General features: G+C 54.1%; 1 protein-coding gene across 2 annotated transcripts; it reads right to left on the bottom strand.

The window, feature by feature from the left end:
- Positions 1-3,204: 3,204 nt before the first annotated feature.
- On the bottom strand, positions 3,205-14,193 carry SLC35E4 (solute carrier family 35 member E4). 2 transcript variants are annotated; one of them, XM_047761707.1, is made up of 4 exons: positions 12,494-14,193; positions 7,962-8,111; positions 6,311-6,434; positions 3,205-4,413 (listed from the first exon to the last, which is right to left on the bottom strand). In XM_047761707.1, the coding sequence occupies exons 1-3, from the start codon at positions 13,110-13,112 to the stop codon at positions 6,343-6,345; spliced, it is 861 nt and encodes a 286-aa protein (XP_047617663.1). In that variant the 5' UTR covers positions 13,113-14,193; the 3' UTR covers positions 3,205-4,413; positions 6,311-6,342. The 2 variants fall into 2 exon arrangements, with proteins under 2 accessions (XP_047617663.1, XP_047617662.1); XM_047761706.1 differs by lacking the exons at positions 3,205-4,413; positions 6,311-6,434 and having other exon boundaries at positions 7,140-8,111; positions 12,494-13,799.
- Positions 14,194-17,714: the final 3,521 nt, after the last annotated feature.

The following is a 17,714-nucleotide window of genomic DNA, read 5'->3' as shown; positions in this document are numbered from 1 at the left end:
GACGTTTAGTCTCCCTGCTCTGCTACATACATTCTATGACTGGTTCTGCCCTGGGACCAAGTGACAGCATGGAGAGAGAAAAAAAGCAAAGGAATTCCCCTCCACCACACACACCTTTCAAGCCATAGTCATCTGGTCAGACAGAAGGATTCCCCTCAGAGTTTCAGATGCTTTCCAGGCTTCCACTGCCCCTGCTGCTGCCCAATTTCAGGACTAGATCAGAAAAGAACAACAACAAAAAAGGTGCGGGGAGGTGGGGGGTTTCACTCACTCTCTGTCCTGAAGGGGCCTTCCTACTCCTCAAACCAGAAAGACAGGGCTTCTCTTGGAGTTCGTTCTTTCCATTTTCACTGTGGTTCCAGGATTCTCAGTGCCTTTGACCAGGCCAGCAGATACCCGGGCAAAAAGCAAAACAGGAGACTTGCCACCAGACTGTTTATACTCTAAGTTCCGATTCCCTTTGTCAATCCACCTGCTACCATTTATTTTTCAGAGTCCTTAGATAGTTGCTTCCTGCATTCTCTCCAGGGTTTTTAGTTGGGGAAGTACAGACGATGCTTACTCTATATTACTAAAACTAGAACCCTAAGGAATGCTATTTTTTTTTAATATGTACTCATTTGTCGAAAAAGGAAAACAAATATGGTCCGTCTACAGTACTACCCTCAAGCAGTAAGCAAGTCAAAATTTTGGTATTATGGTATATTTCCTTTTTTTTTTTTTTTTTTTGTCCTTTGTCTTTTTAGGGCTGTACCTGTGGCATATGGAGGTTCCCAGGCTAGGGGTCATATCAGAGCTGTAGCTGCCAGCCTATGCCACAGCCACAGCAATGCGGGATCCAAGCCAAGTCTGCGACCTACACCATAGCTCATGGCAACGCTGGATCCTTGACCCGCTGAGCAAAGCCAGGGATTGAACCCATAACCTCATGGTTACTGGTCAGGTTCATTACCCACTGAGCCATGATGGGAACTCCTATTTCCATCTTTCTTTGCTTGCTTTTTTTTTTTTTTTGTAGTTGAGAAAATTTTGGATCCTCCTTTTAAATTATGCTTTTAATATTCAGAATTGGGTGTGGAAGGACCAGGATTTCACATCTTAAATAGAAGTCGAGGTTGAGAGCTCTTGAGAGGGTCCAAGTCCTTTTCCCAAACAGTCTACTCTGTTCCCCCGGATTCAGAGTAGAGTGGTCCTTAAGTCAGACAACCTAGGAAAAGAGGTCATGTTGGAATTTCAGTGCACTCCCATAAGAGGGGAGAATGAAATGGCCCTCACAGCCTAATCCTTAACTTGGAGCAGGATTCCAAGCCTCTGATTCCATGAACCTTTAATTCTCTTCTTCCAAAAGTATGGGATCACTTCCTTTCTTTATGATGAATTAAAGTCAATTAAATTTGGTGTGAGAAGTTTTTATGACATTCATACTACCCTGCCAGAGAAGTAGACACACCCCGGTGGCCCTGGGGGTTTCCCTGAGTGACCTCTGTTGGGATGGTGATCTTGTTACAAATTTAGGGACAAGTCGCTCTTGTCCTGCTCACCTACCTGGAAGCTCACAGCTCACAGCCCTGCTCACCTACCTGGAATCCATCAGCCTAATAACCACTGGACTGAGGCCCCATGTGACTTAGGAAGAAGCTTGGGATGAGAGTTAAGGAGTGTGGACTCTCCTGCTTTGTGACTTCAGGCAGAGCCCAGAGTTGTTCTAGAATTCTGCCTACTCTGTAAAATGGGAGTCACAATGCCATCCGTGGTGGCCGTAAGAACAGGGCCCACAAACGTCCAATTATAGGAAGCAATACAGAACAAGGGCCCCACTGTGACACCCTGAAATCCATCACCACATCTGTGCTGAGACTAGACTGCCTCAGACTCTATCTGGCTAACGCCCCAGCATAGCAGGGATCCTGGGGGAGGCCAGTCCTGGCAGACCTGGGACTCTTCTGATTGGCTTCCTTGCCGAACCTTCCTTAGACAGCTGTGAGGTCAGGAATGGTTCCCCCAAACTTCCTCCCCTCGTTCTCCTCCACTTGGATAATGATCTGACAGCTCTCCCAGCCCCCTTCCCATTTCCACATATGTTTGCCCTCATAAAATCTTTGTGCTTTTAATCCCATCTTAGTGCTTGCTTCTCCATCCTACCACACCATCCCACTCTCTCTTATAGGAGCCAAGAGCACTCAAAAGCGGAAAGCTTCAGACACACATAAAAGCCTCTTAAGACAAATCTTTCTAGACTACTTTTGGCAAAATATCTGTAATTCCTTTCCCATGAAGAAACAAATGTGCTGACCTGGGAGGACGGGGTACCCAGCAGATACTTCCTGTGAACCTGCACTGGACCCCACATATCCCTGTAAACTTTACACCCTGGCTCTGTTCTTCACACCAGAGTAGGGGATGGGGTAGGGAACGGCAGAACCCCAAGAATTAGGAGATGAAGACCCAGCCCTGCTGCCCCCTCTTTATGCAGGGTGGTTGCTATGGTCTGAATATTGTGTCTCCCTAAACTTCCTATGTTGAAAACTTAATGACCAAGGTGATAGCATTCGGAGGTGGTACTTTGGGAGGTAATTAGGTGATGAGATCACAAGAATGGAGCCCTCATGAATGGGATTAGTGCCCTTATAAATGAAGCCTGTAACCCACAAGGGGACCCTTGCCAGACCATGCTGGCACCCTGATCTCAGACTTCCAGCCTCCAGAATGGTGAGCAGTAATTTTCCATGGTTTATAAGACACCTAGTCTGTGGCATTTTGTCATAGCAGCCCAAATGGACTAAGACCATCATCTTGGTTCTTCCTTTGGGGGATTTCTGTATAAGGAATGAGCTAAATCTATGGTTTTCAAAACAGGGTTCTTGGAAAACTTGTGAGGGGCTCCTCGTTCATCTGGGGCAAATCAGCTTTGGCTTATTTGATATTGGGCTCCAGCGTGAGAAGCAGAGACAAGGCTTCTTTCACCAAAAAAAAAAAAAAAAAAAAAGTTTAAACATAGAGAGAAGTCCCCATTGTGGCCCAGCAGTAACGAACCTGACTAGTATCTATGAAGTTGTGGTTTTGATCCCTGGCCCCGCTCAGTGGGTTAAGGATCCAGCATTGCCATGAGCTATGGTGTAGATCACAGACATGGCTTGGATCCTGCGTGGCTGTGGCTGTGGTGTAGGCTGGCAGCCACAGCTCTGATTCGACCCTAGCCTGGGAACTTCCATATGCCACAGGTGAAGCCCTAAAAAAGAAAAACGTAGAAAGAGAAGTGCCCAGCCCAGGTAGCAGGTACTGCTGGGCCAGAATCTATCCAGCTGGGATGCTGGCAGTGTTTAGAGAAGGCAGGAGGGGCACTTGAGTATCATGGCAGTAAGGAGGGGGCAGGAGGCCTAGATATAGGAAGGTTCCATCAGACTCCCAGGGAGCAGAGGTGGCTGATAGAGCTGGAAGGGTCATGGGGAGTGGGCATGGAAACACTAGTGATCCACAGCTTCACCTACCAGACCGAGGAGCCCAGGTCTTCTCCTTATCTGCAGTTGGGAGCAGAGAGAGGAACCTCCAGCCCTCACTGAGAGAAGCACTTGCCAAGTGCCTGCTATGGGCCAGGACTCTATGGTGCTGTGTCAGGAGAGATGCAGAAGTGTGGCTAACAAGATGCCCCCTGGAGCAGGAAGCTCCTGAACTAATTCCCCACGGCCCCAGACTGCGTCCTCCTCACTGACTCCACAAGCATTCACTGATATGGTAGCCAGCCTCAGGGGTGACCTCACCATCCTCTCCTGGTTCCTGCCCTTGGTCGTCAAGGTGGGAGGACACACACTGAATAGGGTTGACTTGGGACCAATAAGACATTAGAGAAATGACAATAATTCAAATTAAATAATAAATGAAGATATTAGCGAAAGGAGTGTGACTTGTGAAACGGGATCCAAAAGCCCATTGTGACTTCTTGCTCTCTTGAATCACTCACTCTGGTGGAAACCAACTGCCATGTCATGAGGACACTCAAGGGGCCCTGTGGAAAGGCCCACACGGCAAGGAGCTGCAGCCTCCTGCTGACAGCCATGTGGATGACTCAGCTTGGAAGGAGACCTGCCAGCCCTGTCAAGCCTTTGTACAACTGCAGCCCTGGCTGACATTTGACTACAACTTCATGAGAGACCCCAAGCCAGAACCATTCCACTCAGCCGCTCCCAAATGTCTGATCCACAGAAAATGGAGATAGTTTATGTTCATTGCTCTAAGCCATAAGGTTTGGGGCTAACCTGTTTCCACAAATGAGTACAACCGATGGTACTCTGCACTACGCCCAAGACACTGTCCCAGCTGTCATCTGCTCGGTGGACCACAATAGTTCTTCCCTGGTCTCTCAGTCTCCTGTCTCAAGCTCCTTCAATTTCTCCTCCATGTAGGATCCAGACTAAACTGCAGGGCCATTATTAAAAAAAAAAAAAAAAAGTTATTGTTGCATGCTCCTTGCCTGCTCAAAACCTTCCACAGCTCTCCACTGAATTTTATATTATTTCCCAGAAGTATTTACAACTGAACAGGAACAGTGTGCTGGTGGAGTTTCTGGCATCCCTGAGCTGATTTGGGAGCACGAGTCCTTGTGTGCCCAGGGCCCCCCGGGGAGGGCTGGAGGGCCCCCCTGGCAGCTGGGGCTGAGACAAGGCCACAGTTTGTTCTGCACCCACAATGGCAGGATGCCCAGCACAGACCCAGCTTCCTCCAAGGCAGGGCAAGGGAGTGGGAGCTGGGGCCCTTGATGTGTGAGGGAAGCCTGGGGGCAGGGGCAGCATGAAGAGCCTTGGGAGAGGAACTGGGAGGCACCTGTGGTGAGCCAGTCAGCTAACATCGCTCAAGGACCTGGGAGGTTTCAGGCACTGTCACTGAGCACTTGCTACGCATTAGCCCCTGCAGCCTCCAGAGCTCGACAGGGTTAGGCTCTGCTGCTGCTCCCACTTAACACGCAGAGGCATAGGAGGGGAAGACCCTCACCTAGGGTCACACAGCTCAGACTTGCCAAGACTAGGATTGGAACCAGGGTCTGATCCCTGCTCTTGACTAGTATTCTCGCTCGCCTACTCCATCCACACCAGGCTCTGTGCTGTGCTGGGGAGATGGCCGTGAGCAGTCATCTTGGCCATAAACCAGCTCCAAGAGAGGGATGTGCTCAGGGCCCTGCCTGGAGAGGAGCCAGGGGCTGCAGTGACCTTTGGCTGTGGCTCTAAGCCCAGCGTGGCATGGCTAGGGAAGAGCTTCCAGGGAAGGTGACATCTGTTATCCTGAGAAGGCTTCCCAGCAGGCACTGGGTACAAAAACGGAGGCTTGGGGAGGTGAGGTGCCTGGCCTGAGGCCCCAGAACAAGGAAGCAACAGAGCCCAGAGGGCAGCAGCCTGTCAGTGGGAATCACCTGCTAAGTACCTCCCTGTAAGGATCCCATCGTGAAGCCAGTTGGTGAGAAAGGGGGCCAGGACATGAACCCAGGCCTCTGACTCCCAGTCTGGTGTTCACTGTGCCCACTGCTGAGGGGAGTGATAGGAGGGCTTCAATTCTGAACTTGAGGAACTCACCTCAATGCTGGATGGTCCTGAGTCTGATGACAAGCCAGTCTCCAGGGCAAGCACAGCTCCAGTTCCCCCCTGCCCCACCCCACAACCATGAGGGGCTGGCTTTGATCAGAAGGGAGGCTCACTGTTAAAGAAGCATTCCCTGGGGCCCAGGAGCCAGGGCAAGGGTGCAGCAGGAGGCTCTGGCTATGGCAGGGGCCTCCCTTCAGGGTCCTGAGTACCATCTGAAGACAGCCATCCTCTGTCTTGTCCTGCCAAGCCTCAGAGCAGAGCCTAGAGGTATTGAGGGTGCACAGGGACAGGGCTGGGCCAGTGGCATTTCTGAGTCACAGGGAGGATGGATGATGAGTGATTCAACCGAGGCCTACTTCCCCTCAGCAAGACCAGCCTGGGTGGAGGCCAGGTGCCTCCCAAGCCCTCCCTGCCCGCTGCCCCAGCCTGGGGCCTAACCTCCACACAGCCCTGGCTAGCACTGGCTGGCACAGCAGTCATCTGAATTCTGGCTATGTGAAGAAATGAATGATCCTAGGTCCCCTAGACCCTCACCCCAGCCTGGTCGCGCTCCCACCCTCCCACTTTCCAAATGAGCCTAGAGCCTTAGAGAGAGTGAACAACAAGATAGGGACCAATCCAGCTGGCACCACCTCCCCACCCTTCCCCCCACCAGGCTCCTCACTGGAATCCTTTCCATGGGGATCATTACCCCATTTTGCAGATATGGAAACCGAGGCTCCAAGAGGGGAGGTACTTACCCCAGGTTCATGGTGAGGCGGGCAGAGCAGGATTAGGCCTCAGCTCTCTCCAGCCCAGGCAGGGACCTTATGTTTTTTAACAGGTGGCCTTCAGTGGAGGCAGGTAGGTGGCAGAGGTTATGTGCTTAGAGCTGAGTTAAGGATGAGAAGTGATGCAGCTGAGTCAGGCCGGCTGGTCAGGGAGGCTCCAGGCAGAGGACTGCTGTCCCATGTGCTCTCTGTGGCAGCCCTGCTCCCCTGTCAGGCCCCCGGGCCAGCCCTCCTTCAAGAAACCCCCGAGTCCTTCCCCTCTGCACCCACAGCCTGGGCCACAGCCCCTCTCAAGTCCCTTCCTTCCTCAGGCTTCCCTTTTGGTGTTTCTTTTAGAGGAGAGTTGCATGTTTGGGTTTTCTCCCCTAGGCAAGGGTTTCGCCATGAGACAGGAGGAGCAGATGTAGGAAGAGAGAAGACAGGGGCCCAGCGGGTACAGAGGCTGCAGACGGTAGGCTCAGAATCTGGGGGCCTGAAGGAAGCCAGCACAATGGAAGGTGTAGCCCAAGGGGAGAGGTGAGGAGCCTGGTGGGGGCCAGACTCCGAGGCCTTGTGCTCTGGGGCAGGAAGCTCTGCCTCTGTCCCAAGAGCAGTGTGGAGGACAGACAGCCTGTGTTTTAGGAGATCCTGAATGGAAGATGGTATGCAGGGGCTGGAGTAGAGGGCTAGGGTGGGGGCCTGGACAGGCCACAGAGGGTAAGGGAGGAGGCCCTCATTTCCATGTGGGTGGCTGGCAGCCAGTACGCCCACTGATCTCCCCGTATTTTCTTGGCTGCCAGCCCAACGAATGACACTGGTGTACAAGCAAAAATAGTTTATTTGAGGACGGAAGACCCAAAATTGGGGGGCCCAGGACTGAGGCCTCAGCAGCTGCCTGGAGTTGGCACAGAAGACCCCAACTCCCTGGGGAAGGCCAACAGCCAAGAAGCCCCACCCCAAGCCCCCTAGCTGCCTCCCCCACTTCCTGGAGGAAGGATTGTGTGACCGCCAAGAATCACCATTGCTGACATCAGAACACGGTGAGGTTTTCAAAGTTTGGCCGGTAATTTTCGGTGCCATAGTTGAAACTAAATGTAATAATTTCTCGGACAAACTCAATGACTGTGCTGGGCTTGGACCCACCATCCAGTGGTGAGTGGGGTCACTGATGAAGAGAGGCCAGCAGGGACAGGAGGTGGGTCTCTCTGGAAGTCCCCATTCCAGCCTCCGAGGTGGCCCTTCCGGAAGGCCTGTCTCCCTCACTGCCCCAGCCGCTGCCCACTCTCCACATTTCCCATAGCCACTGGCCAAGGCTGGATTCAAGGCTGTACCAGGTAGTCCCTGTGTCCCCCCAGGTGTCAGAGACCCTTGCCAGGCTGGTCCCTCTGCCAGAAGCCCCGGCGGGCAGCCCAGGAGGCCACAAACTCGCAGTTATGGTAAAGGAACATTCCCGAAAGGGTGAGTGCGATACCCACGTAGCTGAGGGTGCTGAGGCGGCTGCCGAACAGGAGCCGGGACAGGACGAGGTTGCCCACGACAGTGAGGTTGCCCAGGACATGGACAGTGAGGGCCGAGGTGAGGGCCAGCAGGGAGAAGCTGGCCAGGTTGTAGAGCACGGACAGGAGGCAGCTGAGCAGGATACAGGCCCAGAGGCGCGAGTCGGTGGGGGCAGGCGGCGGGGCCACACCAGCCTCCAGCACCAGGGCCGCACCCACCAGCAGGCAGAAGCTGGGCAGCGAGGTGGCGTATAGCAGGGTCACCGCATCCAGCCGCTCTTCCTGCAGCAGGGCACCTGCAACCAGGACAGCAGCCATCAGCACTGGGCATAGTGACAACCCCAGTGGCCCAACGTGGCCTGACCTCCGGGAAGCCTGCCCCCAACCCTCAGGCAGAATAAGAGGCTCCTGCTCCGTAACACGAAGGTCGAAGGTCGAAGGTCGAGAATTTGGAGCCAGACCACCTGGGTAGTGGCTTGGGTCTGCCCCTTTCTAGCAGTGCCCTGGAGGCCTAAGTGTCCTTGCCTGCAAAGGTGGATGGTAATAAAACCAACTATGCAGGGTCCTTGTAAAGATTATGATAGTGTACGTAAAGCTCTTATAAGGTAAGTACTCGGTAAATGTACAAAGATAAGATAAAATAAGCTGTAACCACCACCTCCCGCAAACTGAAACAATCTGCTTAGGCTATCCTACTGGATCAATAAACATGAAAAAAAAATTTTTAGGGGCCCCAGACTTAAACCAGCTTTGAAGGCCCTGAGCCAAGCAGCCCCAACCCAGCTTTCTTGGCTGTAGCCCTTCTGGCACCCATGGCTCTGGAGTGCAGCTTCCACACCAGAGCAGGGACAGACTAACACCAGGCCCGCTCTGCCACTTACTAGCTATGTGGCCTTTACATTAAGAAAGAGAGTTTTAAAATAATTAATGAATTAGGCAATAAATTTTGTCAAATGCTTTTTTCCATCAAAAACAAACAAACAAAAAATTAAAAACTGTTTGAATCAAACGTTCAATCACTTATGACTGCTGGGATGGCAGAGGAACAAGAAGGTCATTGTTTGCGCTAGGCTGTCACTCACTGTTTATCACTGATAATCAGCGTTTTTGGTACCAACACTGGGGCTTGTCAAGATGAATCCAGGACAAAGGCTTAGGACTTGCAAGGGAAGAGGGGAGTCTACCACCCTGCACACGTATTACCACCCAGCTGGTTCACAAAAGAAGCGGCGCCTATCGCAGAATCAGGTGAAATGACAGTACTTGCACTTGGGCAATGACGGTTTGGGGCCCTCTCCAAGTTTTCGTGGAGAGAGATGAGTCATGGCTCCTGGTTCCTTCCCAGGGCTCTCTGAGCCTCTATGCATTTTCTGACACACACTTTCCAAAGACCCACAGAGGTGCTTACTCATAGGCTACGCTTAGAATAGGAAATCTTATTTCTCTCTCGATTTCATTCTGATGTTTTGGCTTTGTTCTCTAGGCAACAAACAGTCTCTCTGGCTCAAGCATTTCTAGAAATGAAGAGATAACTGGAATGCTTCCTGTTCGTTCGCTCCAAATTTACCACCATTACGAGCTGCCTGTGACCCACGTGTTCAAGGTGCAATGGCTGGAAGGTGTCAGGATTGTAGGTGAACTTTACCTTTGGCTAATTTCACCTTCTGAGAAGTGGCCAGGCAGCACCCTTGCCCTATTCTACACCCCACCCAGCCCTCTGCCTCCCCTTCCCACAGCCCAGAGAAAGAGCAGTGATCCTCTGCCAGAGGCCCCCAGATGCTACCCTGTCATCCTGCCTCCTCAGCAACCCCTACTCTGCCAGATTCCCCCCAAGTTTCTGCATTTCAACCTCTCCTCCTCCAAAGGCATTTTTGTTTCAGCATCTGAACATACCAAGCTTTGACCACATGCAGACAAAGCTCCTCTAGACCCAGTTCTGCTGGTTTCTGGCTTACCCTGTCTCTGCTCCATCATGAGCTGTGTGATGTCACACAAGCCACCTTCTCTCTATGATTGTCCCCTCCTTGAGCGTGGGCAGAGTGACAACACTCTCCTCATGGGGGCGTGGGAGGTGCTGAGCACAGGGCCTCGTGCCCAGCAGCAACCGATCATGATCCTCCATGTGCTGCTCCTGCTGGCTGACACCTGCGCCCTGGCAAGCCCTGCTTCCCACCCCCAGAATGCCCTTTCCTGCTCTGGCCCTTTGTGAGCTGGGCACGGCAAGGACAGAGTGAGGGCTCAGCATATGTTCACCATTATTACTACATTATTATCTTCATCACTGCCTGCCTCCTCCCCCCGGCAGCCTCCTCTGGTCTCCCCTAAAGTAACAGCTGTTCCCACCTTGGCTCTATCACTTGTCCCCTGCCTTGTCATTGCTACTTCTGAGAGCATCTCCCCACCAGCCTGAGAGCTTAGTGGACAGGGTCAGGCTGTTCCCTGATGCAAGTGGGTATAGCTGAGGACAAGTCTCAGTGAGCTGGCACTCCACTTCCCAGCCTTCCTGTGAGTTGGAAGGTGGCATCACTCCTTTCCCCATGTGGCTGCAACTGGCCGCGGAAGGAGGTAAGCTGCTGGATCTGCCTGTGGCTGCTGGGGACTCATCTTCCTGGACTTTCATCCTCTGTTCCCACAGAGCCTGCCTTCAGGAAGGGAGCTGGTGTCAGCCATCTGCACTCTAGTCTGAATTGACCCTGGTGCCTTTCCTGGAACCTCTGGAAGTAGAAACCTCCTCTTGTCCAAAACCCATCTCACCCCATCCCCAGCCTGTTCCTGCTCACTTCTGCTAGGCTCCCATCTCTGCTGGTTGGGCCTCTAGCTTCCTAAGCATGTTCTTTAGCACCCCGAAATACACAGCCTAACCAGCCTTCCAATTCAGAAATATTAATAAACCCACCACTTAAGGGGTACCTGTCTGTGCCAGGCCCCAGGCCAGGTGCTGGGGACATAGAGATCTCCCAAAGCCAGTTCAGGCCCTCCCAGGGCTCCTGTGTGGTGGGAGGCAGACAGGTAACCAAGTGGCCATAATACAAGGCATGCGGAGCCCTGAGGGGGAAACAGAGGGCGCTGTGGGAGCCTGGAGCAAGCATCCAATCCCCTCAAGGACCAGGCAGGTGACAAGGAGAGAGCTGGCAGAGCTGTCCCACGCTGTGGGCCTATGGCCTGGTGCACCGCACAGCCCCTCCTGCAGGCCAAGGCTCCTCCCGTGTGAGGAGCATGGGGCTTTAGCAGATGTGGTGTGGGCCTTCCCAGCCTTCTGGCCCTGACCGGAGCAGGGCACGAGGTTAAGTTTCCCACTGACTCAGGCCCAGAGCTCAGGCCCCAGCTCTCAAGTAACCTGAGTGCAAAAATAGAACTGGGCTCTGGCCCTGCCTCAGGGCCCTGGAGGATGGGGACAGGGCTGAGCTCCATCTTCAACCTTCTCTGGCTGTAGACTGCCCCTAACCCCAGCCCAGTGCCCTTGGAGCACCCTCTCCCCTCTCACAGGCCTGGGTCACAGGACCTCAGAGCTGGAAGAGAGAGAGAGCAAGAAAGCCATCAACTCCAACCTCCTCCACCAAACAGATGAGACTGAGGTGTGGCCAAGATCGAGACTGGCCCAAAGTCACCCAGCAAGTAACAACTCAGTTGTGGCTGGAACCCAGTCCTGCCTACCCTGAGTGGGCACCCTTACGTTGAGGCAGAGAGAGAGCGGGGGCTGTGACTCAAACACCCCTCAGTAGGACAGGCAGGAAGTTGGCCTCTACCCTCAGGCAGAGTGGTCTAGGCCTGGAGCCTCACTCACCCTACCCTCTACCCAGAACCCCCGACCCCTTTTCATCAGACCTGAGCTCCAGAGTCACAGGGACCAGGATTCCAGTCCTTAGGGGCTATAGGACTGAGTAAATCATGAACCTCTCTGGGTCTCCATTCCATCATCTGTAAAATGGGGATGAAGGTGGTGCGTGCCATGATGATTCAACGTCAACACCCGGAATGGGGCCTGTTACACTGCAGCTCCCAGTAAACACCAGCCCCTGCCAGATGAGCCCACCCACCTCGCCTTCCGAATCCCAGCTCATGGCCTCATCCTCTTTCTCTTTCCCGGGTCCCTGCTCTCAGGGCTCCCTCTGGGTTCACAGCCTCATGCGACATAACTGGGACAACCTGGAGTTTCTCTGCCTGGGTTCAAATCTTGCCTCTGGGAGTTTCACTGTGGCATGGCAGGATCAGCGGTGTCTCTGCAGCACCAGGACACAGGTTCGATCCCCGACCTAGCACAGTGGGCTAAGGATCTAGCATTGCCATAGGTCATATCTGGAGCTCAGATCTGATCCCTGGCCCAGGAACTTCATATGCTACGGGGTGGCCAAAATAAAAATAAATTTTAAAAATCTTGCCTCTGCTGCTCATGTGGCCCAACTTTCTTGATCAGGTGTGGAGATCCAATGAGATAAAGGGCTTGGCAAAACATGGGCCACAGATCTACAGCAGCAAATGGTACCAAATACTGGTTGGGCCTCTAGAGCCTAAATCTGGGGTCTTGAACTCACTGATCAGTTGGCCCTTTCTGAGAAGAGCCTCAGTTCCTGACTCTTCATATATTAAATGGGATAATGGCCAAAGCCCCTCACAGGGCCACCCAGGCCACACTCCCACCCCGATCCCCACCTCCTCAGCCGGTGGCCCAGGTACTCACTCTGCTGAACGGACTTGAGGCCACGGAGGCAGGTGGCCACCAGCAGGAAACCACAGCCAGCTGGTGGTGTGCGGAGCTCCCCGGCCAGGCTGCAGGCAGCCCCCAGGCAGAGCGGGCCCATGGCAGCGAACTGCAGCGGATGGTGGCGGCGGCCGAGCAGCAGTGCGGACAGGGTCAGTGTGATCAGCGGCGTGGTGGTGGTGGCCAGCTGTGCCAGGTCCAGGGGCACAGCATTCAGGCCCACATTGCCACAGGCCATCGAGGTACCAAAGGTGAGGCTGAGCAGCAGCACCTGGCGGCGGGTGCGGCCAGGCATGGGGCGCTGGGCTCCCCGGTGGCATGCAAGTGCGGCTGCCAGCATGTGCAGCGCAGACAGCAGCAGGGGCCGCCCAAAGCCGTGCACTGTGAAAATCCACTTGTTGAGGCTTGACATGCTGGCTCCCGCCAGCAGCCACACCAGTGCTGCCACAGCCACCCGGGCCCGGCCAGGCCGCCCCAGGGCCTGGGGTGTGTCTGGGGGCCACTCGGGGGACCCGGCCAGCCGAGCCCCGCCAGCCAGTGCCACTACCTCAGCTGAGGTCATCCTGCTGTCATGGTGTTCTGGCGGGCAGCGGCACATCCGTACCAGTGGGGCTGGGGCAGGAGGCCGGCCCGCCAGTGACCAGCTCTGAGTCACCAGAGAGCCCCACTCTGGGTCGGGCCAGATCCAGAGTCCTCGGATCCCACCGTGTCTCTGACAGGTGAGGGCACTGCTTCTTGTGCTGGGCCTGTGCCAGCGGCTGTCCAGGAGCTATGCTGCGTTCCCGGCTCAGGCAGGGCAGAGCCCAGGTCGCTTCTACTAGGATGCCAGGCTCTTTGGTGCTCAAGCCTGGCCTAGTAAGTGCAGGGCACCTCTGCCCTGTGCCAGGCGAAGTCTCCACTCTTCTCCCCTCCTAGTGCCCGCTATGATTAGACGGAATACTCCTTTTTCTCTTCAGTCCAAACCCCGGGACTCTCCTGCGTTTTCAGGCTGTACGCAGGCCTGAAGGGGAGATCCGGGCTCCTGAGCCGGGCGGTGCTGGTTGTCGGGGCTCGCTGCCTCCGATAGCGCCCAGGCCCTGAAGCGGGCTGATACGCGGGCCCCTGTTCCGGCCGGTGCCCAGCGGCGAGCTCGGCTCAGCTCGGCTCCGGCAGGGCCTGCGCTCCAGCTCCGGCTCCAAGCGGCTCCGGCTGCGGTTCAGGCTGCGGCGGCAGATCCCGCCAGGCTCGGGCGGAGGGCAAGGCTCCCTCCACGCTCTAGGCCCCGCCTCCGCGGCCGCCCCTCTCGCCCCACCCGGAAAATTGGGCTGAGCCTCGGGCGTCACCTCTGGCTAGGCCCCGCCCACAAGCTGCCGACTCTCCGTCTCTCCCTCATCCGCCTAGCGTTCCCTCCGCCAGCAGAGCCCCCCTTACGGGAGTGGTCAGCCAGTCTGTTCCCATTTACCCTACTGGTGGGGGATCAGGCCCCTCCCCACCTAGTGCCGTGGCAAGCCTCTTAGAGACGAACACAGAGCAGGAGACCACGGGGTATCTTTCTGAGGGAGCCTGATAAAGAGCCCTAGCCTCTCCAGAGATTCCATCTTCAAGGACACCCACCCCGGGAGACCTCCTTCGAAGACGGGCCTCGGGGCCACAGTTATATCCCGTGGGACCTCAGCATCCAGAAGAGCTGGACCACCGGGGCACCTTAATGCCCCTCCCTAACCCCAACACCTCCCTCTCCCAGCCCAGGGCGGGCCCCCTCTAGGCAGGCAGAGGAAAGCTGACTCACCAAGGCCACCCACAGCTGCGGAAGCAGGGCCCCGCCAGCCAGCATCTATCCCTGGCCAGCAGGCCCTGTCCCATCCCCTGGGCACTGGAGGCTGGCTCACAGCTGGACTTCCTAGTGTCCATTCTCTGTCCCCATTCCTGGCAGGACATGAACCCCAGGTGGGCTGGGAGCCAGAGCAGCTGCCATTAAGCCTTTGCCCCTGCCCGAGTCTTGGCTTTTCCATCAGAATGGACGGTTAGTCTCAGAGCTGAGGGTTGGGTAAACAGCACACCCCAAAACAGGACAGGCTGATAGGAATTCCAGGCTGAGCCCTGGCCTCTCTTAGCTCTAGAGTCAAGTATGCAAGAATCACAAGTGCCCAGTGCCCGCTGTGAGCCTCTTTTCTGATGCCCAGTTTCCTTCTGTGGGAGCTCCTGCCAGTTGGGATACTGTTCACCCCTAGCCTGTTTGACCAGCAAGTCCTTGATGAAGGCAACCTGTCTAGAGGAACAAGACCTCAAAGGGAGACCCTTAACACGGTCCCTGGCACCCTCTGGTGGCCAGAACAGAGAATGACTGCAAGTGTCCCCTAATCCCCATCATGATCCTTGGGCTGGAATTAAAATCCCCAGCCTCACTGCTGATTCAGACCTGCTGAATCACATGCCATCTGGTGGGCCCAGGACTGTGCTTTTTTTTTTCTTCATTTGCCTCTGATGATTCTAATACCTATAGGAGCCTGCAAATCACTGCTGAATACTCCGAATTGTAGGGCAGGAGATTTCCAAGTGAAGGACCAAAATATATAGGTGTTTATTTAAACAGCGTTTCTCCAGGAGGGGTTTTGGGAGGGAAACTGAGCCAGTCAAGGGGCAGCCCACCTCGCCCCACATTTCCTGAAGAGGAGGAACTAGGGCCCCTAAGGGTTATATTCTTTTTAAGATTTTGTCAGTTTCCAGTAAGCTTTAATTAAAAAAATAAAACTTGGAGTTCCCATCGTGGCTCAGTGATTAATGAATCTGACTAGGAACCATGAGGTTGCAGGTTCAATCCCTGGCCTTGCTCAGTGGGTTAAGGATCTGGCCTTGCTGTGAGCTGTGGTGTAGGTTGTAGAGACTCGGATCCCGCGTTACTGTGGCTCTGGTGCAGGCTGGTGGTTACAGCTCTGATTAGACCCCTAGCCTGGGAATTTCCATATGCCATGGGTGCAGCCCTAGAAAAGGCAAAAAGACAAAAAAATAAATAAAATAAAAATAAAAAAACATAATAAATAGCCCCCTGATCTTCTCAGAGCTGAGTTAGTGGGGAGTGGTAGGCAGTGTCTATACCTCCTCCAAGACTGCCACAAAGCACAGTGGGGGATTCAGACTTAGTCTGTCTGGCTGGAGAGCTCCAGTTTTTAACCCGCCTTGACCTTCAGGCAGTAAAGCTCTCCACAGGCTATTGTGGGAGACTGGGGATGGAGGCAGGCGCCCAGCTTCATAGAGGGAAGCAGGGGCTCCTTCGCATCCCCTGGGGTCCACCTAAAAGCCCAGAGCAGCTCCCAGTAGCCTGGCCCTGCCACAGGCTCCCAAATCCCTCAGATCTGACTGTCTCCGCCCCCACTTCACCACCCCCCCACAGGAAGCAGGTGATTTGGGAAGGGTCTCCACCTTCAGGAGGCACTGGGAGAGAGGAAGAACCCATTTCCAGCAAGTGGGCTACAAAGGCTGTAGGATGGGGCTCTCTTGTCATTGCATGTTCCTAGACAAATCACTTGACTGCGGGGGCCTCAGTCTCCCCATCTGTAAACCAACCACCCCCATTGCATGTTCCTAGACAAATCACTTGACTGCGGGGGCCTCAGTCTCCCCATCTGTAAACCAACCACCCCCACCAAGCTGTGAGTTAGGCTGTGAGGGGGAACGCAGTTTGGATGGTTTGGATGGAGTCACACGGATCTAAATGCAGGTCAGAAACAAACCTGGTCCCCAACCCTAGGGAGGGCCTCTGCTTATCAGACTCTTACTGAGGATGCAGCTGTCCTCTCATCCATACCCCTTCTTGGTTCCTGCTGACTGAGCCAGACTGGACATCTGACCCAGTGTCAGGAGATGGCCTATGCCAGTCAGACCCCTCCCCAGGCTTCAGGACTCAGGCTGAGAAAATAGCGGGCCTGGGGAACTGAACTGGAAGGTGACATAGTCACTGCTAGGGCCATACTCAGGAGAAGGCCTGAGCCCCAACTTCCATCTCCTCACTGCCTTTGGCTGCCCTTGAATTGGCGGACTGAGTGACCTGAGGCAAGCCATAGACCTCTCTAAGCCCCCACGCTTCAAAGGAGGGCAGGTCCTGATTCCCCCAGTAAAGTGCCCTGGGCTGAGATTAAGGAAGGACAGTGAATAAGCACTCTAGGGGCCTGGGCCTAGACAGTGTCACCTTTTTCATTTGGCTTTCAGATACTTTGATCTTTATTTCAATATCAAAACATCTTTTAAATCACCTATTTTTCCTACCTGCCCAGACCCTAAACCTTGGAGATTGACTCTCCTGGAAGAAGCACATGTTTAATCTGCAGCATTGACAATTTGGAGTTACTGGAAAGCCCAATGTGCTGTCTGAAGGGGCCTCTGAAGGCAGGCCCCTTCCTAACCTTGCCAGGGGTGCCTCCCTGGCCTGAACCCCACTTCCCAGAGGGCCACCCAGAGCCTAGGCCCTCCTGCTGCAAGGAAGGCTCCCCACCCCACTGGCTGCTGAGGCCTGGGGTGGTGCCCTGACTGTTCTGGGAAAAAGCTCTAGGGTCCCGGGCCTCTGGTTGAATTTAGACTCTGTCATGAGATCCTAACAATCTCCAACTAAAAACTGGCACTACAAGGATTAGGTCACTAGCCAACACAGTTGCTGACCTTTAACACACCCTGAAAGGTGTTCAAGGTGATCAGGAATGAGGCCCTCTGTCCTCTGGGTAAACCGGCAGAACAGGCTTTCAGAGAGATATTTTCAGAAGATTTTATGAGCCCAGTTCTTGTATCTTCTCATATCTAGAAAAGCAGTGAAATCATTACGGTGTTATCTACTCCTTGTGACTAGGAGTAAGTAACTTTCACAAGATGAGCAGTAACCTTCAGGAGACTATCTGTGACCTTCTGCCAATATGTGTACCTGATTGCATGTAACCCATTCACTAAAATCATAAATAACACTGATTTCTCCCCCTACCTTTTCAGAGCAATTTCTCAGAGCTCTTTGAAATGCTATCTCCCAAGCTACAGCCCTCATTTTGCCCCCAGGAACTCTTGCGTCGTGCTTTTTAGATGACACAATCATTGAGGCCCCCAATTTTCAGTGTTTCAGTCAGGGGGCCTCCCCAGGCCAGATCTGTCTCCTAAGCCACACCCCCTGACTGACACTGTGAGGGAGTCACTCCCCCTCTCTGAGCACCGTTTCCTCATCTGCAAAGCAGAGAGGAAAACA

The sequence above is a fragment of the Phacochoerus africanus genome, chromosome 15, assembly GCF_016906955.1.
Source record: "Phacochoerus africanus isolate WHEZ1 chromosome 15, ROS_Pafr_v1, whole genome shotgun sequence".
Taxonomy (NCBI): Eukaryota; Metazoa; Chordata; class Mammalia; order Artiodactyla; family Suidae; genus Phacochoerus; species Phacochoerus africanus.
This window is presented reverse-complemented; position numbering and strand designations above follow the sequence as displayed.

Bases quoted from the DNA above. Each gene is read 5' to 3' on its own strand.
- SLC35E4 (XM_047761706.1), bottom strand. From the start codon at position 13,112: ATGTGCCGCTGCCCGCCAGAACACCATGACAGCAGGATGACCTCAGCT. The intron at 8,112-12,493 runs GTGAGTACCTGG...TCCTGGTTGCAG, and splicing joins CCTCAAGTCCGTTCAGCAGA to GTGCCCTGCTGCAGGAAGAG.